Source organism: Miscanthus floridulus, chromosome 14, assembly GCF_019320115.1.
Source record: "Miscanthus floridulus cultivar M001 chromosome 14, ASM1932011v1, whole genome shotgun sequence".
Taxonomy (NCBI): Eukaryota; Viridiplantae; Streptophyta; class Magnoliopsida; order Poales; family Poaceae; genus Miscanthus; species Miscanthus floridulus.
Genome location: NC_089593.1, coordinates 70,979,724 through 71,003,066, shown reverse-complemented (window position 1 = coordinate 71,003,066; position 23,343 = coordinate 70,979,724). Strand labels below are relative to the sequence as shown.

The 23,343-nt window shown below is 48.4% G+C and overlaps 1 protein-coding gene across 8 annotated transcripts; it reads right to left on the bottom strand.

The window, feature by feature from the left end:
• Positions 1 to 4,551: 4,551 nt before the first annotated feature.
• On the bottom strand, positions 4,552 to 10,689 carry LOC136505023 (uncharacterized). Of its 8 annotated transcripts, none has more exons than XR_010771066.1 (5): positions 10,370 to 10,689; positions 9,872 to 10,275; positions 9,494 to 9,774; positions 9,359 to 9,409; positions 4,552 to 4,934 (listed from the first exon to the last, which is right to left on the bottom strand). XR_010771066.1 is itself a non-coding variant. In XM_066500090.1 (5 exons), exons 1-4 carry the CDS (start codon positions 10,376 to 10,378, stop codon positions 9,388 to 9,390), a joined length of 636 nt encoding a protein of 211 aa, XP_066356187.1. In that variant the 5' UTR covers positions 10,379 to 10,689; the 3' UTR covers positions 4,552 to 4,934; positions 9,359 to 9,387. The 8 variants fall into 8 exon arrangements, 6 of the variants coding, with proteins under 6 accessions (XP_066356187.1, XP_066356190.1, XP_066356188.1 ...); XR_010771067.1 differs by having other exon boundaries at positions 9,528 to 9,774; XM_066500090.1 differs by having other exon boundaries at positions 9,574 to 9,774.
• Positions 10,690 to 23,343: the final 12,654 nt, after the last annotated feature.

Genomic DNA, 23,343 nt, shown 5'->3' with positions numbered 1-23,343 from the left:
CAAACCCTAGCTAAGCGGACTCAGGGCGAGTCCGGTCCAAAGGACCGGACGCATCTGGTGCGAAGAGGGGCTCTCGGTAAGCTCTCTGAGTTCGCACCAAACGCTGGCGCAGTGAAGCGACCGGATGCGACCCTGGCGCGTCCGGTGCGAAGTGACTCAGCCGTGTGAAGGTGAAACAGTTAACGGACCGGACGCTGTCCGAGTTTGGTCTGCTCGACCGGACGCATCCGGTGTGAAATTTGAGGTTTTGGAAGTCTCTGAGTTGGGACCGGACACCGTGGCCAGCGCGTCCGGTGCTCAGAGAGGCACGTCCGGTGCAACTATAACGGCCATATGAACTGAGCCGACCGTTGGAATCGAACGGCCGAGATTAAATGAGAAAGACACGTGGCTACATCTGCAGCACCGGACGTGTCTGGTGAGCGCGTCCGGTGCGTGCACGGTCTGCCCACTGCAAAATGCATAACGGCTCATTTGGGAGGGAGCTCTATAAATATGTGTTTGGCCGGCTTGGGGCTGGCTCTCTTGACTTTTTGACATAGCAAACATCCCCTAGAGCTAAGCAAACTCCCTCCCACTCATCTCCTTGCTTTGACATTGCAAATTGATGTGAGATTTAGTGATCCAAGTGCATTGCTTGAGTGATTGCATCTAGAGGCACTTGGTGATTGTGTTCTACTGTGGTTTTCTCTTGTTACTCTTGGTGGTTGCCGCCACCTAGACAGCTTGGAGAAGCGGAGGAGTGTTGGCAAGATTGGTGATTGTTCTTGGCCACACCCATTGTTCTTTGTGAGGGGTTCTTGGGCTTGATTCCCTGGTGAAGTGCGAAAAGCCACTCTAGTATATTGCTCATGACATTGAGTGTCTTCATCTTGTGTTCGTTGAGCGGCACCCTTTGTGGGTTAGGCTTTTGTATGCCTATAAGCGTGCGAACCTCCAAGTGAGTGACCGTCACAACAAGGACGTAGCTTGCCGGCAAGCAAGTGAACCTTGGTAAAAATCTTTGTGTCATCTTCATTCCAAGGTTTTCTTTGTGTTTATTGATTCATCGCTTGCCACATTGGTATAACCATATCTATCACTCTTTGTATTTACATTTATATATATATATATTGTGTAGTGATAGTTTACCTTTCTAGTTGTATTTATCTCTTGCAAGCTCTCTAGTATTAATTGTTAGAATTAATCTTTGAGTGACTAGATAAATATAGCATACTAGACTTGTGGTTAGGTGGCTTGCAACCTTCTTTGTAGTGCTAGCACAAAACTCGCATTACGCCATTTAGTTGTCTAACCACTTTGTTTAAGTGTTGTTGTAGAAAATTTTATTCGGCTATTCACCCCCCTCTAGCCATTTAGGACCTTTCGGTTGGGAGTGATCCAAAGTGCATTTGCTTGAGTGATTGCATCTAGTGGCACTTGGGGATCGATTTGTTGCGGTTTTCTTGTTACTCTTGGTGGTTGCCGCCACCTAGATGGCTTGGAGCAGCGAAGGTGTGTTGGCACGAGTTGGAGATTGTTTGTGGCCACACCGATTGTGATTGTGAGGGGTTCTTAGGCTTATTCCTCGGTGAAGCGCCAAAAAGCTACTCTAGTAAATTGCTCGTGGCATTGAGTGCCCTCATTTGTGTTGGTTCTTACGGCCCCCTTGTGTAGGGCTAGGCTTGTGTTTGCCTATTAGCGCGTGAGCCACCAAGTGAACCGGCCGTCACAATGGGGACTAGCTTGCCGGCAAGCAAGTGAACCTCGGGAGAAAAATCTTGTGTCAAATTGTCTCTCAGATTTCTATTGGTATTCATATTGTGGACACTTGCCCGGCTCAGTATACCACCCTATCACTTGCATTACTTTCATTGTCTTACTTGTGTAGTGATAGTGGTAGCTAGTGTAGCTAGAAGTAATTAGTTGTAATTAGCTCTCTTGCTAGCTCACTAGTTGTAGTTGTAGCTCCTAGTTCTTGTGTGTGCCATAGAATTGATAGGATACTAGAATTGTGGTAGATGGCTTGCCTTTTGAGTAGAGCTAGAGCAAAACGCATTTAAGCCATTTGTTTTACTAACTTTCTGCTCTAGTGAGTTTGTAGAAAATTTTTATAGGCTATTCACCCCCCTCTAGCCATTTAGGACCTTTTAGCGCCTCTGCCAGAGGGGCTGGCCTCGCACGCCGCTGCCAGAGAAGGGGGCCGAGCCACGCCAGAGGACGGGAGCCGTGCGCCGCCGCCGGAGGCCCCGCGTCCAGTGCCGCCGCCGGAACCCCGCGTCCCACGCCGCCGTCGGAGCACCTTGCACCTCCTCTGCCCACCACCGCCGCATCTCGCACCTCCTCTGCCCCTGGATCTGCCAGCTCAAGGCCCCCCACTGCTGGGCGCGCGCCCACCCGTCGCCGAGCCGGATCTAGACCCCCGCCGCCGAGGAGAGAGCGCCGAGGAGGCCTTAGAGGGAGCCGCGAGCCGAGGAGGGGGCCCTGGAGGGAGCGCCGAGGAGGAAGCCGCGCGCGCCGCCGGGAGGGGGCGCTGGCCGCCTGCGCGCGTGAGAAGTGGTGCTGGCTGAGAAGGGAGAAGAGAGAGAGAGAGAGAGAGAGAGAGAGAGAGAGAGAGAGAAGTGGTGGCTGCTGAGAGGAGAAAGTGACCGGCTGCTACGGTTTGCTCTAATTTATACTCGAATATGATACCGGGATGAGATCTGGGCCACAAAAACGTATACTGGGCTCGGCCTATTAACAGAGGCGGGCCTTTTAAGAGGTTCGCCTCCAAAAATGGATCATTTTCAGTAAATCCATTTTTGGAGACGGGCAATTTTGACCGCCTCCGTAAATAAAATGTCTGCCTCCGTAAATGCATTTTGCGAGACGTTTAATTGTGACTGCCTCCGTAAATGAAAACGTCCGCCTTCGAAAATCCTCAGGCATTTTACAAGACGGTTGGATTTTTTGACCGCCTCCGTTAATGTTTGGGCAGTGTCTCACAAAATTATTTTTGTAGTAGTGAAATCTTTGTGAAACTAACTGAAACTTGGTGAAGTTACTCATTATAGTAGTCTACAACTTTGTGTAGATTACCAAGATTAGATCTATATGTGGGACCCACATAAAAGTTAGAACTTAAAATTAAAATGCCGCGCGTTCACATTTAAAAATTTAGGCAAAATTGATCGAAACCTTTTTGAGATGAGTCAATATGATATCGAGCTACTTTGTGAAGACCGGTGCAGCTAAACTTAAATGTGAGCCCCACGTTAAAAGCTGTACCTTAAAATTAAAACCTCGCGTTAACGATTAAATTTTCATGAAATTGACTGAAATTAGTTGGAGATGACTCGTTATAACAGATGTCAACTTTGTGCAGATTAATGTTGCCAGTTATATATGTGGGCCCCACATCAAAAGTTGGACCCTAAAATTAAAACATCACGTTCACACCTTAAAATTTTCGCAAAATTGACTGAAATTAGTTGGAGATGACTCATTATAGCAGGCAGCAATTGTGCAGATTATTGCAGTAAAATCAACATGTGGGTTCCACATACTTTGTATTATCTAATCCACCCATTTATACTAATAAATGATTAATTGAGCTAAAGGCTTATCCATGGATAATCCACTCCCCATACCCTCCTCTCTCCATTTCTATTGTGTAAATAAAAAATTTACCCATAACCTACCCAAATAAGGTGGGTAAGGGTTTGAATAAGGGTATTGGATACCCACCAATAGGTATAGTCAAACCATCTCAAGTTTGACCAAAATTATACAGAGAATTATAAAGATTTATGACATCAAATAGGTATACTATGAAAATATAATTAATGAAGAATCTAATGATACTTATTTGGTATCCTAAATGCTATTATTTTGTTATATAAATTTGGTCAAACATGAGATGCTTTGACTTTCCAAAAAAGTTGTAATAACTTATAATTTAAGATGGAGGTAGTACAACTGTTCTAGATATTATATTTCCGAAAAGTCCAAACTTGGTAAGTCGAAAAGGTCCAAATGACAAATCAAAACACTTTCCATAATAATTACTCAAAGACTGAAGACCTGATTAATCGGCCCAATGAATTCTAGAGATTAATGGAACAAAAGTTCCTTTTTGTAGGAAAGGGAAAATAATACATTCCTTCCCTTTGCTAACCTTTAACAAAAGCGTTTGTGAAAATTTTGAACAAGCTATGCATAAAATCCTTATCTACGACCATATGATTATGTCTTATTGAAACCTGATGTCACAGCAGTTATGATGGTGCACAAAGCTGGCTTTGTTGGCATTAATGCATGAAAATTTGACATTTTTCTACTTCTATAAACATGCATATGTTTCAAGGATTTACCAAAGTTGGTTACAAAAGCGTGTCCTCCTATGCATGCTGGAAAATAATTAAGCAATAGTAATATATTAACGACGGGATAAGCCAACTATGAAATGCACGTGTGCAGATCCAACAGCCTTGTGTGTGGTCTAGATTTCGACAGGATTTAGGTGCATTATTATAACTGGACCGTGCTTGAGATTCTGACGAGGTAGACATGTCATTATCGACGGTAGATATGGCCAACTTCTTTCTCACAAATCAAAAGATGAATACATTTACACAATTGTTCAGAAGATGCAGATATTCAGACAGATTCACAAGTCTGCGAGTGTAGAAATCAGTTAATACATGTATTCAGCGGCTGCATCTAATACTTCGTACTAAGACAAAAGGGACTTCGCCTGTAGATATTCAGACAGATTCACAAGTCTGCATTATCTATAAGCAGCACATCCAGCATTATAACCGCATAAATTAAAAGCCATTATAGACTGTAGCTAACTCTTCATATAAAATTAAGTTATTCTGTAACATATTATAGAAACTGCTTGACTTTCCTACAGCCTGTAGCCAGCTTCTTTTATCGCCTTCAGCACTGTAGAAAGGACATGGGCTGCGCACCTAGATGCACAAAATAGACCAGTGCAACGGACATATCAGTTCACTAGTCTAGTGAAATAGACCATCATGCAGATAAAGATAAATATGATATCGTAGAGCATACACCTGACTCCATAAATTTTCAGTCAATCTATTAATACTGATAAACTTCATACATACTTAGAATAAGGATTACATAAGAAAACTCATGTATCTGATATGCATTGTCCCCCTTTCAGTGAACTCCTCTATAAACCTCTTAACAGGTAACACAACATGGGTATTAGCCACACTTAACAACTAATCAGGCATCAAATCATGAACCTCGTAGGAGGCAGTTTTGGGATCTAATCTGTAGCTGCAGGTTCCAAAATGAAATATTCCCAGCATTCAAATATACTTTCCATAGTAGGAAAGTATGAACCTAACTAACTCATTCAAGATTAATCTGTATGAAGTTCTTGGTAAGACATGCAAAATATTAGAGGAACGGTTCAGGTCATCTACTCAGAATAAACAACAGATTCAGTTCTTCCTTTTTTTTTTGCTGTTGCAAAAAGTGCTGATTATAGTACGATGAGAGTGCATCACTGTTGCAAAAAGTGCTGATTATATTTCTGCTGAACAATTAAGAGGAAGGAAAACAAACTTAGCCTTTATATCTGTGCTCCAAGGATTTAACACCAAAAGGAATTTATGAAAAGACTAAACACCTGCTATGCAGCTAGTGTATAATCTCACAGGGCATGCTTTTAAAGGGGGTACATAAGAAATAAAAATCGAACAAGTTCCTTAAATTTTAGAATAACACATGTTGTCCTACATTGATAGGAGTAAGTGAGTAACTGTATGTTCCTTATCTAGTTCTTCCATGAGCAGGATTCAGGTTGCAATCCAATCACAACATCAAATACAACAACAACAACAACAAAGCCTTTAAGTCCCAAACAAGTTGGGGTAGGCTAGAGTTGAAACCCAGCAGAAGCAATCAAGGTTCAGGCACGTGAATAGCTGTCTTTCAAGCACTCCTATCTAAGGCTAAGTCTTTGGATATATTCCATCCTTTCAAGTCTCCTTTTATTGTCTCTACCCAAGTCAACTTCGGTCTTCCTCTACTTCTCTTCAAGTTACTATCTTGGCTTAGGATTCCACTACGCACCGGTGCCTCTGGAGATCTCCGTTGGACATGTCCAAACCATCTCAACCGGTGTTGCACAAACTTTTTTTCAATTGGTGCTACCCCTAATCTATCACGTATATCATCGTTCCGAACTCGATCCCTTCTTGTATGACCGCAAATCCAACGCAACATACGCATTTCCGCGACACTTATCTGTTGAACATGTCGTCTTTTCGTAGACCAACATTCTGCACCATACAACATAGCAGGTCTAATCGCCGTCCTATAAAACTTGCCTTTTAGCTTCTGTGGTACCCTTTTGTCACATAGGACACCTGATGCTTGGCGCCACTTCATCCACCCTGCTTTGATTCTATGGCTAACATCTTCATCAATATCCCCATCTCTCTGTAGCACTGATCATAAATATCGAAAGGTATTCTTCCTGGGCACTACTTGACCTTCCAAACTAATATCTTCCTCCTCCCGAGTAGTAGTGCCGAAGTCACATATCATATACTCAGTTTTAGTTCTACTGAGTCTAAAACCTTTGGACTCTAAAGTCTCCCGCCATAACTCCAGTTTCTGATTCACTCATGTTCGGCTTTCATCGACTAGCACTACATCGTCCGCGAAAAGCATACACCAAGGGATGTCCCCTTGTATGTCCCTTGTGACCTCATCCATCACTAAGGCAAACAAATAAGGACTCAAAGCTGACCCTTGATGTAGTCCTATCCTAATCAGGAAGTTATTCGTGTCTCCATCACTTGTTCGAACTCTAGTCACAACATTGTTGTACATGTCCTTAATGAGCCCGGCGTACTTCGTTGGGACTTTATGTTTGTCCAAAGCCCACCACATAACATTCCTTGTATTCTATCATAAGCCTTCTCCAAGTCAATAAAAACCATGTGTAGGTCCTTCTTCTCCCTATACCGCTCCATCACTTGTCTTATTAAGAAAATGGCTTCCATGGTTGACCCTCCGAGCATAAAACCAAATTGGTTCATAGAGACCCGCGTTATGGTGGGGCGCCTTTGGTGTCCCAGCATAGCAGGTCCCAAGCCCTGGTAAAGGAGAAGGGTTGTGTTCGGCGTGGCGAGCCAATGTAAAAACTTAGCTACTTTAATGGGGATTGTTGTTGTTGTAGAGACCCGCGTTATTGCTCTCAAGCGATGCTCGATAACTCTCTCACATAGCTTCATAGTATGGCTCATCAACTTAATTCTCCGGTAATTAGTACAACTTTGAATATCCCTTTTATTCTTGTAGATCGGTACCAATATACTTCTCCTCCACTCATCAGACATCTTGTTCGATCGAAAAATATGGTTGAACAGCTTGGTTAGCCATACTATAGTTATATCCCCGAGGCATCTCCACACCTCGATTGGGATACCATCCGGTCCCATCACTTTACCTCCTTTCATCCTTTTCAACGCCTCTCTGACCTCAGATTCTTGGATTCTCCGCACAAAGCGCCTATTGGTGTCATCAAAAGAGTCATCCAACTGAAAGGTTGTGTCCGTATTCTCACCATTGAACAATTTGTCAAAGTACTCTTGCCATCGATGTCGGATCTCATCCTCCTTCACCAAGAGATGCTCTCTTTCATCCTTAATGCACTTAACTAGGTTGAAATCCCTTGTCTTTCTCTCACGAACCCTAGCCATCCTATAAATGTCCTTCTCTCCTTCCTTCGTACTCAAATATTGGTAAAGATCCTCGTATGCTCTACCCTTTGCCACACTTACAGCTCGCTTTGCAGTCTTCTTTGCCACCTTATACTTCTCTATGTTGTCCACACTCCTGTCATGGTACAAGCGTCTATAGCATTCTTTCTTCTTCTTAATAGCCCTTTGGACTTCTTCGTTCCACCACCAAGTACCTTTAGCCTCGCCTCTACTTCCTTTGGTTACTCCACACACCTCTGAGGCCACCTTCCGAATGTTGGTTGCCATCTTCTCCCACATGTTATTTATAGCCTCTTCTTCCTTCCAAGAGCCCTCTTTGATAACCCTTTCCCTGAATACCTCTGACGTCTCCCCTTTCAGTTTCCACCATTTTGTTCTTTCAATCTTAGCTTGTTTATCCCTACGGGCACGCACCTGAAAACGAAAGTCTGGCACCAAAAGCTTATGTTAAGAAACAACACACTCCCCTGGTATCACCTTGCAACCCAAGCATGCTCGTTTGTCCTTTCTTCTTGTGAGGACAAAGTCAATCTGGCTAGAATGTTGTCCGCTACTGAAGGTCACTAGATGAGATTCTCTCTTTCTAAAGAAAGTGTTGGCTATCATCAGGCCAAAAGCTACCGCGAAGTCCAGAACTTCCTCCCCCTCCTGATTCCTACTACCATACCCAAAACCTTCATGAACTGCCTCGAAACCTGCGCTTGTAGTACCTACATGCCCATTAAGATCTCCTCCTATAAAAAACTTCTCACTACTAGGTACAACCCTAATCAGGCCATCTAAGTCTTCCCAGAACTGTCTCTTAGCACTCTCGTCGAGGCCTACTTGGAGGGCATACGCACTAATTACGTTCAAGACCATATCACCAATGACAAGCTTGACTAAGATAATCCTATCTCCTTGCCTTCTCACTCCCACCACACTATTCTTGAGGCTCTTATCAATCAAAACTCCTACTCCATTTCTATTCGCAACTGTCCCTGTGTACCAAAGCTTGAAACCTGTATTGTCCACCTCCTTCGCCTTCTGACCCTTCCATTTAGTCTCTTGAACGCATAATATATTTACACGCCTACTAGTCGCGGTATCAACTAATTCTCTTAACTTACCTGTAAGCGACCCTACATTCCAACTACCTAAACGGATCATAGTTGGTTCGACTAGCTTCCTTATCCCTTCGCACCCGTCGACTCAGATGTGAAGACCCTTGCTCATTTTTCACTACACCCGGGCGCCGATGTAGCGCGCCACTAAGGATGCGACGACCCGATCCTTGTTCACTTGACACCGTGCACAGATCGCGACACGGCACGTCACGGGGGTGACGACCCGGCCCTTGCTCATTTAACACCATACCCGGATTCCGATATGGCGCGTCGCTAAGAGGGTTACGCCCCAACGGTTTTCTTTCGGGTTTCATCTCCATTAGAATGGCTAGATTTAACGTTGGTTCGCCACGCCAATCACAACCCTCCTCCTTTACCAGGGCTTAGGACCTGCTATGTTGAGACAACATAGGCGGAGTTAATCACAACATCAAATAATACTCCACAAATCATCAGACTACATTATGAAGTTGCCACATATCATCACCAATTACGGAAGTCACAGAGAATGAAATAGCATACCTGCAATGACTATTTCGATGTCTTGTTCATCAGCTGGATTTCCAACGCTTCCTATATACATGAAAGAACCAGAGTTAGGTAGAAACTCATTCATTATTCAAGTTAAAATGTCTAAAACTATCAATAGCATCATACCATCCAATTAGTGTTGCCAAATAAAATTCTTAACTCATCATTTACAGAGTCACTGAAGCCTAGCGAACTTGAGATCATACTTGTTCTGACTAGATCGCTCAATAACACCCACCACCTCACACTTCAAATTGAAAACTGGAGCACCAATCAATCTGACCATAGTTGCAGGCCTTTGGAGCTCTCCGCAGGGTCCCGCCACAGGACAACTGAGGGCGAACAGATCATCGTACTTGTTCACTGGCTTCCCTGAGTGTGTACTCACTGACACACATCTCGGATGGCTTCAACAAACACAGCATTCAAACGGAAAACTGTTTTAAACATAGTCAATGAAAACACAATATAAATCAATTGAATATACATTATACACACACTTACATTACAGAGCCTGTATAGATGCCTGGACGTGTAATTTCTGCCAGCACCCTTGAAACTGTAAAAACAAGTTCTCCCCTTGCAACAGTTCTACTGAAAACAACAGGATTGCTGGACCCAATGCTATCAACCACCAAGCTTGTGTAAATTGAACTGACATCACTAACAAAGACCGACGCTTGTTTAGTTTCGCCATTACTAAAACAAACAATGATGTCCTCCTCGTCTTCATCGAAGACCTCAGCACTGGTCAGAATCACTGTTTTAATGCTATCATCATATAGCACAAACCCTGATCCAAAATCAATGTAGCTTTTTGACTCCTTGGAATACCGAATAAGAGACACAGCTGACGCGGATGCATCACGATACAGAAGGTCCAGCTTTGCTTTACCAACCGATGTGGCCTGAAATTTAGCCGACAATAATCATATAGTTGGATTGGTAACATTTTCAGGTGGTAAGCAACATTCAAGAACATTATTTAAGTAAAAACTTTACCGCAGGCATCTCCGATAATTGGTCCTCAACGTCCGCAGCGGAGGGCAGACGAAACGGTCCCGTTCGACGTCGGAGTCGGAGCTCGACGCTGGACCCACAAGCCGGAGTCACCAGAGGCACGGCGAATGTCGTGGTGGTGGGGATGCTGATGGGATCGTGAGAGGAGGCGGTGACGTTGGCGGGGCCGCCGGCGACGATGAGTGCCAGATCCGGTGCGGCCGGCTCAAGAAGCGGAGAAGAGGTGGGTTCTCGGAGAGGTAACTCCTCGTGGCGGTGGCGGCGGGGGCCTGCGGGACTGGCTGTTGCCGAGCAGAGGCAGAGCAGTGCTGGGCGAATTTCCCGTGCCCAATCGGACATTTTTTTTTTAAGAGAGAAGGCCAATCGGACAGCTAGTAGTCCAATTATCGGCGGCACGACAAAGTATACAGCCCACCAAAAGAGCCAGCCCAGATCCTCCGTTTTGTTTTATTATTTATTTTTTTATAATTTTGTTTTATTATTTATTACTTGAATATTTAGGGCACGTTGCGCGCCCTATCGGAGAATCTGGCGAGCATATCAGCAGACTAAGGGGTGTCTGACGGCTCCGTTTCAGGTTTTTTTCAGCTTCACTTCATATTTTTTTTTAGTTAAATAGGTTCAGCTCTACGCAACTCTACTCTAGAAAAAAAATAGAGTTGTAGAACACCTAAAGATGTGTTTCATAAACTCTAGGTTTTTCTGTGGAGTTGCTCCACAGTGAAGTTAGTGGAGTAGTCCTAAACACCCCCTAGATACCGGATCACAAAGTTACCTTCGCCAGAAAACGGTAGTATTTATATAATTTAATCGTAATAACGTACTTACGTAATGTTAGCATGTGAAATTTAATATCAATATAATAGTGCAAGGATCTAGTTGCGAAAAATGAATTTTAACCTACATGTTCTAATACTCCATTGTCAAAATCTCTTGTGGGCATGAGCTGCTAATTCAACTGAAAAATCAGCATCACTGAATAACTTTTTGCGAGGAGCAATGATATGCGCACCTTTCAGTTTCGTGTACAAGAAAGCAGGGCATGATTGGGTGCCTGTTTAATATCAACTCCAATTGCAAGTTTTACAGGTTTGCATAATATTATAGATTTTGTTGTGTAGTATAGGATATAAAAGTTATTTTTATTTTGCTCCCCTACCCTTTTTTAAACTCTTTTTTTCACGTTTCCGAATTATTAGTTTCCGAAAAGAAAAAAAATGCTGAAATGTGGACCTAAAGAGAATGTTATTCTCGCAGCTGTTCTCAAAATGTAAATTTGGTGTAAAAAGAAAATGTAATGTTATATAACTTAGCAATGTTAAGTTATTTCTCCAAGTTATGCCGTGTAACCCAAATATCTAAGTTATGCGTACGCGGTTCTTGAAAAAAAAATTTGCCGCGATCGCGCGCGAAAAGAAAAAGAAAAAAGCGCGCCGGCCAAAAATAAAGGAGAAAGAGACGCGGGCGTCCACCTTCCGAAAAAGAAAACATGCAGTAATTATTGTTTTTCTTGAAAATGAAAGTCTGTGTGTCGGAGAACTGTTCGCTGGATTCGGCTGCAGCTAGCGTTCGCGAAATAGTGTGGCCGGTTCCTGCCCCTCCGTCTTTCCCTCCCGTCCCTCTGCTTTTCTCGGGCAGCACACGCTGGGCAGGCCGGACGCGGCCCCCGGTCGTCGGGAATGCCCTGGCGCAGACGAGGCCGGGGGCGGCGGCTGTTCGCAGCCTCGGCACGAGCGCAGGCGCGGGTACCCACCGCCGGACGCCGAGTAGCCGGGCGAGGTCGCCAGTCGAAGCCCAGTGCCGGCGAGGCCGTGGGCGGGCCGTCGGGAGTCCGTCCTCGCTCGCCCCACGCAGCGCACAACGCTCCAGCTTGCTGGGACGACCTCGCCTGGCGGCAGGACGAAGCATCGGGCCAACAAACGTTGCTGCCCCTCCGCAGCCTGCGGGATGAGCGGCGTCCATCTGATTCTAAGAGACGAGCGGCAAGCGATGAGAGAGAGAGAGAGAGAGGAGAAATACATGCGGATAGAAAGGGACGGATAAGATCATGGTGGCTTAGATTTTTTTATATATAAATATTGTTCTTTATTTTTCAACGAAAATAATATGTTCTTTGGAGATAAGATCATACTTCCTCGTCCCATATTATTTGCACATCTATGGTTTGATTTTGTCCTAGAATAAAGGTGAGTTTGGGGCCGTTTGGTTTTCATTCTCGCCTCGCCTAGCCTTGCTTCACGTGCTTGGCATAGAAACCGAGATCCTGTGGCCCAGGCCGGCGAGCCAAAAATGGCTCTCTCACATGAGCAAGCCAAATCTTGCTTGCACAGGCATCGAGGCGCTCAAGCAAAACACCCAAACGTGCAGGCTCGTTGGTTATCCTTGCTTGGCAAGGCAAAATAGTCCCTAGCAAAGGTACCAAACGGACCTTTAACTAGCCAAATGTGCAGTACAGCCGGAAGAAGCCAGAAGCTTGTACTACTAGGGTGGGCAAAGGATTAAAAAATTCAACTTAGAAAAAAAAAGGGAAAACTGATGGACTTCCCCTCTGCTGTCACGGATTGGCTGCCGTACGTCTTTCCATCCACAACATGTCAAGCTTTTTTCATAGGTGCAGTTTTCGTAATTTGCTATATGTACGGGTGTTTGGTAGCAGAGGACTGAACTCCTGGTCCTCTGTCTCCTAATTAGAAGATTAAATATAGATTTATTATAAAACTAATTATAATTCAGACTAATTCACGAGATAAATCTATTAAGTCTAATTAGTACATGATTTATCCATGTAATGGTACAGTAAACATGGCCAAACCATATTTAGTTCCCTCTTCAAACCTAGATGTTGCAAATAATATGGGACGGAGATAGTAGTTATTTTTCTTACTTACGTACCGTTCTTTCGTGTATTTTTCCTATATGATTCATCCAAACAGCCATTTGTACAAAATTCCTATGTTTACTGAATCATCCGTTTTCTATATGCATTCATATCCTATTTTTAATGTTTTTCCTATTCCTATGTTTTTTCTATTCGTTCCAAAGAGGCCTTGCAAGGATAATCTCATGCACTTTCTAGAATGAGTTGATAGTGATATGGCAGGTTATGAAGAGCTCACTGTTGCAGGTGGCCTAAACGGAACGTAGCCACCTCGCACACCTCGCCGTTTATTTAGTTCCAAAACAAAAATATCACAGGCTCAGGTGCTTATGCCGTGCGAATCCAGTACGTTTCATCAGGTACTGCACGTGCTACCCAGACGCGGGATCGGCCAAGAACACCTGCTTTCATCAACTTCACTGTTTCATCCAGTACTATATTTTGCTAAATATTTCTCTGTAAAGAGGTTCTGGGTAATATCTCCCGGCAATACATACTAGTCATTCGGGCGCGCCATGCGCGCGGTGCACTGGCCACACGTATTTTTTTGGGGAAAAAAAAGATATAATCAAAGTTGTACTGTACGTTGATTTTGAGAAAAAACCGAGGAGGATTTCGTAAAAATGGTGAGAGGGTTTGTGTGATTTCCGAAAAAGGTAAGGTTTTTTTTGAAAAAACCCGGAGGACATCTGTGCTGGACTGCGGGTTGATTTCGAAAAAATACGAGGAGTTTTTTGCAAAATATCCTGAGAGGGACTCTGGACCGCGGGTTGATTTCTGAAAAGTTAAGGCTTTTTTCGAAAAATGACCGCGGCTCGCTCGATCTGGACCGTCCGCGCGGCCGATCGGACGGCTACGGAAAGCCGGCGACGTGGCCACCCTGAGGCCACGCCGTGGCCTTACGCAATCATATCTTTAGATTTTTCTTCGTATGGTCAAGAGTACTCTTGCTTTAAATATTGCAAGAACTACTTGATAGCTGATGTTTGCTGAGTCAATACCCTTAGGATGTTGTTAAAGCGTGGAATTGAGGTGTCGGTGCGAAATATGGTCGATAAGTAAAAAATTGTAGTTTTGCCGTACGTTGAGATCGGATATGGTCTAGCACTCAATGACACAGGATTTATACTGGTTCAGGCAACATGCCTTACGTCCAGTTTGAGTCGGTCGGTGACTTTATTCCTGAACTCAAGGTGCTCGAAGTTTGTAGTGAGGTACAAAACGGTGAGGAATGAGAAGGGGGGTGTTTAAGGGCCCGGTCAGACTCTGATCTGAGTGGAAGAGAGTGACGGGTGCTCAAACGTACGCTAAGTGTTGAGAGCGTATAGACTCTTCGAGAGTCGAGGATCGTGTTGTTCGAGAGCTGGATCTCTGTTTTTACAGCCCATCATTTACGGAGAGAGCGCATCCCATTTTATAGTTGAAGGGGATGGCACAAGTCAGAGAGAAAGAGAGAGTGTGTGTACGGGCGCTGCCTAGTCTTGTTGTCCACGCCATCGGGTATTGGGGAGGGTGAAGGGTCGAGATGGCGACTAGAGGGGGGGTGAATAGTTTTTCTAAAACTTAATCGCGTCGGCTAACCGATACAAATGCGGAATTAAACTATCGGTCTAGCCAAGACTATACCCCACTATATATGTTCACTAGCACCTTGCAAAGATAACAATTATACAACAAAGGTGCCGGGCTAGCTAGAGCTCTCCTAAACAATTCTAGGAGCAAGGTTACACAAACCTATGCCACTAGTACTTTAGCGACAAGGGAGCTCTACATTGCTAGTAAGCAAAAGCACCAAAGTTAACTAAGCTCACTAGCAATGCTCAATAACAAGGCAACCAATGCCTAATTAGAGAGCGCAAAATACTTAGCTACACAAAACTAAGCAATATGACTAACAAGGTTACTAAACCCAAATTAGCCACGCAAGGGAGCTACTTCTATGCTACACAAGCAAGAAGGTAATTTAGCAAGCTACGCAAGCTATCTAATTACAAGAGCAACTACACAAGCTTAATATGTATAAAAGAAATTGCAAGCTTGTGTAATGGGGATGCAAACCAACGGGAAGAACAAGGTTGACACGATGATTTTTCTCCCGAGGTTCACGTGTTTGCCAACACGCTAGTCCCTGTTGTGTCGACCGTCACTTGGTGGTTCGGCGGCTAATTAGCATCACCCGCTAAGCCCGCACGTCGGGCGCCGCAAGAACCTACCCCTTAAGTGAGGGTAGCTCAATGACACGCTTTACTAGAGTTGCTCTTCGCGGCTCCCGCGGGCGAGCACAATGCCCCTCACAAGCACTTCTCTGGAGCGCCGCACAAGCTTCTTGCGCGCTTCGACGGAGACCACCACCAAGCCGTCTAGGAGGTGGCAACCTCCAAGAGTAACAAGCACCACCGGCTTGCAACTCGATCACCTAGTGCCACTCGATGCAACCTCACGATGCAATCGCACTAGAATCGCTCACTCACACAATCGAATGATCACTATCAAGTATATGTGTGATGGAGGGCTCCTAAGCACTCTCAAGCATGGACACAAAGTCCCCCAAGGTGCTCAGCCCAGCCATGGCCGAAGGCCACTTCTATTTATAGCCCCAAGGGCTAAACTAGCCGTTACCCCTTCACTGGGCAATGGTCGGGGCCAACACGGACGCTTGCTTCCTGGTCGCAGCCTTTGCCACGCTCCGGTCGCGTTGACGGACGCTGGACCTCAGCGTCCGGTCGCCCGCAGACGACCACGTGTCCCGGTTCCAACGGTCACTTGACCTGACCGGACGCAGCAGCTTCAACTGACCGGACGCTGAACCCCCAGCGTCCGGTCGTTTCCAGTAAGCTCCCAAGCATGACCGGACGCGTCCGGTCGAACGCGATCGGACGCAGCCAGCGTCCGGTCACACTCCAGCTACTGCGTCACCATACGTCAGTCTGACCGGACGCAGCCTTCCAGCGTCCGGTGCATTCAGATCCAGCGTCCGGTCAGTTGACCGACGCCGGCATCTTCGCGACCAACTCGTTTTCACTTCTAACTTCTTCACCCTTGCACCAATGTGCTAACCACCAGAATTTGCATCCGGCGCAATAGAAAATAGACATTCCATTTTCCCGAAAGCGCCGAATCCCGCCTCGCAAGCTCGGCGGGAGGGAGAGAGGGACCCAAACCCATCTCAACCCTACAAACATCACCTCCTTTGTAAATGTGCCAACACCACCAAGTGTACACCACCATGTGTATGTGTGTTAGCATTTTCACAATCATTTCCCAAAGGATGTTAGCCACTCAACTTGCCACGCCACTCGATCCTAGCGACAATGCAAAGTTAGATCACTCGAGTGGCACTAGATGACTGATATGCAAACAAGTTTGCCCTCTTGATAGTACGGCCATCTATCCTAAACCCGGTCATAAACTTCTCTACACACCTATGACCGGTGAAATGAAATACCCTAGGTTATACCTTTGCCTTGCGCATTCCATTCCATCTCCAATGTCGATGCAACACATGCACCAACATGATCAACAATGATATGATCCACTTCATATCATCACATGATCATATTGGTTCATCGATCTTGACTCTACTTGCTCTTCACCGTTGCCATCGTCCATCGGCGCCAAGTCTTGCTCAAGCTTCACCGCCATGCGGTCCATCACTCCAAAGCCTTCGACTTGCCCTTCACGCTTGCAACCGGTCCATCAAGCCAAGTCTTGTCTTGATCTTCTCCACCTTGATCACATGACTCAATGTCATGTCTCATGTGCAATAAGCTCCTTCATCATCACATGTGTGAGCTTTGCAACATCTCCAAGCCATTTTCACCTTCATGGCATATGTTGCTCACACACATGTACCTGTGGACTAATCACCTATGTATCTCACATAAACACAATTAGTCCACCTAAGTTGTCACTCAATTACCAAAACCAAACAAGGACCTTTCAGAGGGCCGCCGCCCGCCATACTGTTTATGCCGCCATCGCCCACCATATTGTTCAGGCTCTGCCATTTCTGGCAGGCGGAACAGTGTCCGCCTGGTACAGCAGATGACGGCGCCCACAATATTGTTCGAGTCGGTATCGTCGAGCAGACAGCACATTGTCTGCCTGATACGACAGAACGGCACCACCCAGTATGTGCACAGGGCGTGGCAGGGTACGGACCTCAGTATTGCGGTTGACTTGGTGCGTTCCCCTTATCCGCTCTGCCTGTTCCCCGGGCCCAAAACTGACCTAGCGTCTTTAGTAGGTCGTTCCCAGTCGGCACTAACCGTTTTGGTTGGGAAAGAGTGGCGTGAGTAGATCTGGCGTCTTCCTAGTCGGGGAACTCAATCGGAGTCGGTCTGTGGTCCGGCCAGCCTTTCTGGTCGGAGCGCCAACCAGGCCTTTTGCCTGAGGGCATCAGTTAGGGGCCGAATCATGGTCTCGGCCTGTTATCGTGTATCTGGGCCGGCCCAGGCTTGAGCTGTCACCGTGCTAGCTGCTGGGCCGAGTTTGCGAAGAAGTGGGTCCCTTGGGGACCCCGGGTTTATGAACCCGACAGGAGCCCCCGAGCCCCTTTGGGGCTTCTGTGAAGACGTGAAGGGGCTGTTGAGTTACGCTGAAGGGCACGACGCTTTTGAAGGTGCACGGGAGTATGTTTATTGTTGTTGCTTTGAAGAATCGGCGAGCCACGTGTGAGTACCAGCTCTGGATTCTAGATAAGGATCAGCTTCATGGGGGTTGCTGTGCGGTCGTCTTGTGCTCAGGCATTTTTGCTGTGCAGCCATGGGTACGTTGTAGCGTTCCTGGATGGTAGCTTGTGGCCTCGGCTATAAATAGAGCTGCCCCTGCCTGTGGAGCATCCATGGCTCGAGTTATAGTGCAAGTTGGTTTGAGGCTCTTGCTCTTTGCCAGAGGTAGCTTTGGCTATACCTCCTGATGCCAGAAGATTTCTCGTAATGGTGCTGAGAAGCTCCTTCCCTCCAAAGCCTCCTCGGGCACATCCGGGAGCCACGATGCTAGAAGATCTCTCGTAAGGAGAGAGCATCGTGCGTCTCGAACAAGCCCCTGTTCTAGATTCTGAATCAGAGGACGGAGGAGAGGAGGGAGAGCATTGCAGCGGGAGAACAAGGATCTTGGCTCCCTTGTCCCACTTCTGGCTCTAAGATGAGGTGCAGCCCTGGAGCTATTCACACATGCTTTGCGTGATATTATAAAAAGCCTAGGGCTTCTGTTTTTAGCTTAATGAAAGCTCATTTTCGCTATATGTTACTTGAGCCCATGGCGTCGTGGAGGCGGGCTATCATTGGAACTTTGGTGTCTTCCTCCTTGGTTTGCCGCTCTGCACAGGGTAACCGAGTAGGATAGTGGTGCCCAGCCCCTGAGGAGGGGACTGGCGAAGGCCGCGGAGGCGTACCGAGTGGACGTAGGCGCCCAGCCCTCGATAGGCATGAATAGTCCATCTTCCGCCGGGAGCGCGCGAGCGCACCCGGTGGGTGTCCGTGGAGGCGCACCGAGTGGATGTAGGCATCTAGCCCCCGAGGGGGAACTCATGAATAATATGTCTTCCACCGAGAGCACGTGAGCGCACCCGGTGGGTGTAGATCCCGAGCCTGCGGTCGACTAGGGAGTCGGTCGGAGGCTGAGCACTTTGGTACTCTTTCTCGGGGTCGCAGACTCTTGTGTCCCCGCTGGTCAGGGCGCTCGCCCGTGTTCGTTCTGACCATGACCTACGCAGTAGGTCAGGTTCCCGAGTCAGGATCTGGCGGGCCAAGCCTTCGAGCCACTAGGGGCCGGTCGTGGTCAGTCGTATGTTTTCTTGAGTCACCGCATCTGCGGTTTCTGCAACCGGAGGGGTTGAGCTGATGCCACTTGCCTTGATGGCTCGAGTGGCTGGCTCGGTGAGCTCGCTAACGAGCGTGTCCGAATGGAATCCGGGTCCATCGTTCGTGACGGGGTCAACATAGCCCTCATGTGGCATTCCACTACTCTTTAACCCACCTCTCGGTGGATGCCCAAGCCGTTCTAGAGACCGACTCAGGTGGCCCGCTGGCCTCCCCTCGATGGAGATTCTGTGGGCATGGCTCAAGGTTAGAATCAAACGAGAAGGTTGAGATGACCCTATCCGCTCTTGAGCGGGTTGGGCGAGGGCCGCTGGGGCTCATCTATGTTTTATCCCCTGGCTCTGTTTGACGTGAGGCGGCCTTGAGCCCTTCGCGGGCCGGCCTTCGAACCCTGATCGGTCGCCGCTCATTTCGAATGAGACGACTACCGCTTCGTGACGCGACGCGAAGCGTTTCGATGCAATGATTGCATATGCAATGATTTGGATGTATGAGATGAATGTAGGGATGAATGGATGTGTAAATGCATGCATAAAATGGATGAATGAATGCTCACGTGCTGGTAAATAAAACAGAGGGTATTGGTAAAGTTACCTTGGTCGGGTTTTCAGGTATCGCCTCATCTGTGATTTCCGCAACCGGAGGGGTCGAGGCGATGCCACTTACCTTGATGGCTTGAGTGACAGGCTCAGGGAGCTTTTATCAGGCATGCCTGAGTGGAAATTTGGATCCATCGTTTGTGACGAGGTCGGCATGGCCTTCGCGTGGCATTCCACTGCTCCCGATCTGTCTCTTGGCTGATGCCCAAGTCGCTCGACTAACTTGGGTGGCCCACTAGCCTCTCCTTGGTGGAGACTCCGTCGGTGGGTCCCTCCAGACCCTGCCTGGGAAGGTGGAGGGTCATTCATGCGGGGGAGTGCCCCGTTTCTTGTGCCAGTAGTGGTGGGCCTGCCCAGGCCACATTCCGCCTGCCAAGCCACACCCCATTGGGCAGGCTACGTCCCATCAGCAGGCCGTGTCCCTTTGACTGGGCCACATCCCATCCCGCAGCCTTCCCATTAAATAGGGGGAAGGGGAAGGATTTCTCTCTCGTCTTTTCACCTTCCTCCAACTGCCGCTGTTTCTCCTTTCTCTTTTTCGCCAAGCCTGTTCGAGCGTCGTGGTGGTTTCTAGGAGAGAAGAGGGCAGAGCGAGGAAGAGAAAAAAACTCACAGATACGTCCGTAGATTCGGAGAGCGATGTCGAACTAGAGGCCTTCCAACATGGATGAGGACATGCTGGCCAACTTCGCCGTGAAGGGGCTGCTTCCATCGAAGGAGGTGGTGCATTGGAGGGCTCCTGCACTGGGGGAAGTTGTTCCACGACACCGAGACAACAAGGTCGTCTCCTTCCTCGCCTTCCATGAGCGTGGGCCTGGGTATCCTGTGCATTGGTTCTTGCGCGGGCTACTCAATGAATGGGGCTTGGAGTTGTAGCACCTCAACCCCAATGGGGTGCTGCACATTGCCAGCTTCGTCATGGTCTGTGTGGCCTTCCTCGGGATGAAGCCTCACGTGGATCTCTTCTGGTGGATCTTCCTCGGGCAGGCCCTGTCTGAGGGGAAACCGCCCGCAAACGCTCCAGTTGGCGGGTTTGCCCTGCAGAAGCGGCCTAAGCCATCGGTCCCCTATCTGGTATACTCCCCCAGCGACTCCAATCGGGGGTGGCATGGCGAGTGGTTCTACATCAGGAACTCGGTGGATGCGCCATTCCCAAGGTTCACCGGGGTGAGGCCAAAGAAGAAAGATAGCTGGTCATGGGGTCCCTCCCATCAACAACAAAAGAAGCTGGAGATCATTAAGCCGAAGCTTCAAAAGCTTGTGCGGGGTGGCCTCGATGGGTTGCGGGTCTTCCACACCTTCTTCCGCCATCGGATTACCCCGTTGGTGGAAAGATCATGGACGATGTGGCAGTATGCCGGCCCAATAGATCTTGACTACCCGTCATCGAAGGAGCTATCGGGGGACGAAATTTGGGCGTATCTCGGTCGAGTGTTGTTGTTGGGGGATCAAGATTCCCTCACCGGGACGCTCGGACCCCTCAACGCCACGAAGTTGTCCAATTTGGTATGCTCCTTTCCCTTGATTTTTTTCTTTCTTGTTTTGACCTCCCGATCGATTCTAAGTCGCCTATCTCGCAGGGGCTTGCATGCTATAAATCTCGGCTACATCTTCCAAAAGGGCCAGAAGGCATGGCTTGGTAAGCTGCTCAGAGGGAGGCCGCACAGGCCAAGGAAGGAGAAGACTACAAAGGTTCGGAGAAGGTTCGATAAGGAGAAGGAGATCAACCGGTGGGTTCGCGGTGGCAAGAGCCAGAGCGACGTCAAGGCGGAGCTTGAGTCAGAGGATCCCACGGAGGTGGGTGATGACACGAGTTCCTCGGAGGATGGGGGCAACGGGGGCACCGTCGTTACCTTGTCGGAGCACTGTGATCCTGCGGCTATGCCCGTCGGTGGCGGGCACGGTATGGAGACGTGTGGCGGCGTTCCTGAGTCGAGGAAGCGCGCCTCGAGCAAGGACGCCACCCGCGAATGGGAGGCGAAGCGGGCATGGTCGCCACGTCCTTCGGAGATGCCATCAGCTTCGCCGCCCCCTACTCCGAGGGAGAGGAGTGTGTGGTCAGTCGGGGGGACGCGACCATTCCCCTGCGTCTTTGGGGGTTGGTGCACATGCATGACCCCCAATGGGGGGATGCCCCGCTAGTTGCTCTGGTGGTTTCACCACGAGCTAGCAGCCATGGCCGTTCGCGGGCCGAATGGGGACCAGCCGGGCCACCCCTACCTTCGGTTGATCCCAGGGGGCGAGCTGCGACCTTCGAGCGATCCTCGTCTGGTCGGCTCATCGTTAGCCGATTGGGGTTTCAAGGTTCTACCGCTATCTTCCGGGTATGTATTCATGCTTCCCTTTGTCCTCGTAGTTGAGTTTTTGGGTGTTTGACTAACCTATGTTTGAGTCTTCTTTTGCAGCGGCTAGGAGCTGGCTGGCATAGAGATCTCCCCAACTCCCTTGCAAGAAGAGTGGAGGCCCAGCCTATGGCAAGTCACGATGAGCGGCGGGGGAAGCAGGCTAGCGGTGACGCGACCTTCCTTAATGGGGGCTGCTTCCTCCTGACCGGTCATGAGTACGGCGCGGCGGCGGTAGTGGCGACGGCCGTAATGGTGGTGATCCCCATGATGTCGGTGGAGGCAGGGTCGAAGGCGGAGGAGGAGAGGAAGGAAGCTAGGCCCCCTGTCTCGCCGCGGCGAGGGGCGTTGGCTCGCCTGGTCAGAGCTAGAAGGGGCCGGTGGAGCCATGGCTAGGACAGGTAGAGTAGCAGAGTAGCCGCCGGTGAGCCATGGTGTCCGGGTGTGGACATCCCCTCTAACAGCGAGGAAGACACCGGGGCAGAGCCGCCAGCCGTCCCGCCATCCCGAGAGAGGGCAATGATCCGGTCGTCGTTTGATGCTGCGACGGCTGGATCTTTCGGCAGGTTGGGAGCGACCCACGATCTGGTGTGGCCTTAGCATGGTGAGTCGGGAAAGGCCCGTTTGTCCTTCACGATGAGGCGGAGGTGAGGCTTTGGCACCTGCTCAAGGAGAGGGCTATCAATGGGGTCTGATCCGCCCTCACCAAGGCGAAGCTGAAGGAGGCATTGGAGAGGGTCGAGGTCATTCACCAGGCTATGACTATCGACCTACCATGGGTTGCCGAGGTAAGGTTTCTGGTTCCTGCTGTCTTTGATTCCTTGGCATGAAACAGTTGTCTCAGCACGCCTGCTTCTTGTGTCGCAGGACATGGAGATGATGGTGATCCGTAAGTCTCAGTTTCTCTAGGAGGAGTACGGTCGGATGGAACAGGAGGCGGCATTGTTGCGGCGGGTTGACGAGCTCAAGCAAAAGCTAGAGTCCACCAGCTGTGAGTCCCAAGATTGGGCGTAGAGGCGACGGGAGCCCAAGAGGCGGAGCTATACGCGGTCGAGCGGGCGACTGCTGCTGAGCTCGACGTGGCATAGGCCCACTTGGCAAAGACTGAGGCGGCACTCAGGAAGTCCCTGGGCTCTGGAGGCAGAGTGAAAGGCCTAGTCGGACGCTAAGCGGGAGGTCGTCGCGCGGCTGCAGATTCTCGGGGCAGAGGAGTTGAATGTCCGGCTGTTCGAGAGGGTGACCCAGCAAGAGGAAGGGCTCACCCTTCTTGAAAGCGCCCACCTTGGTATGAACTTTGAGACTTTTCCCTGTGTGC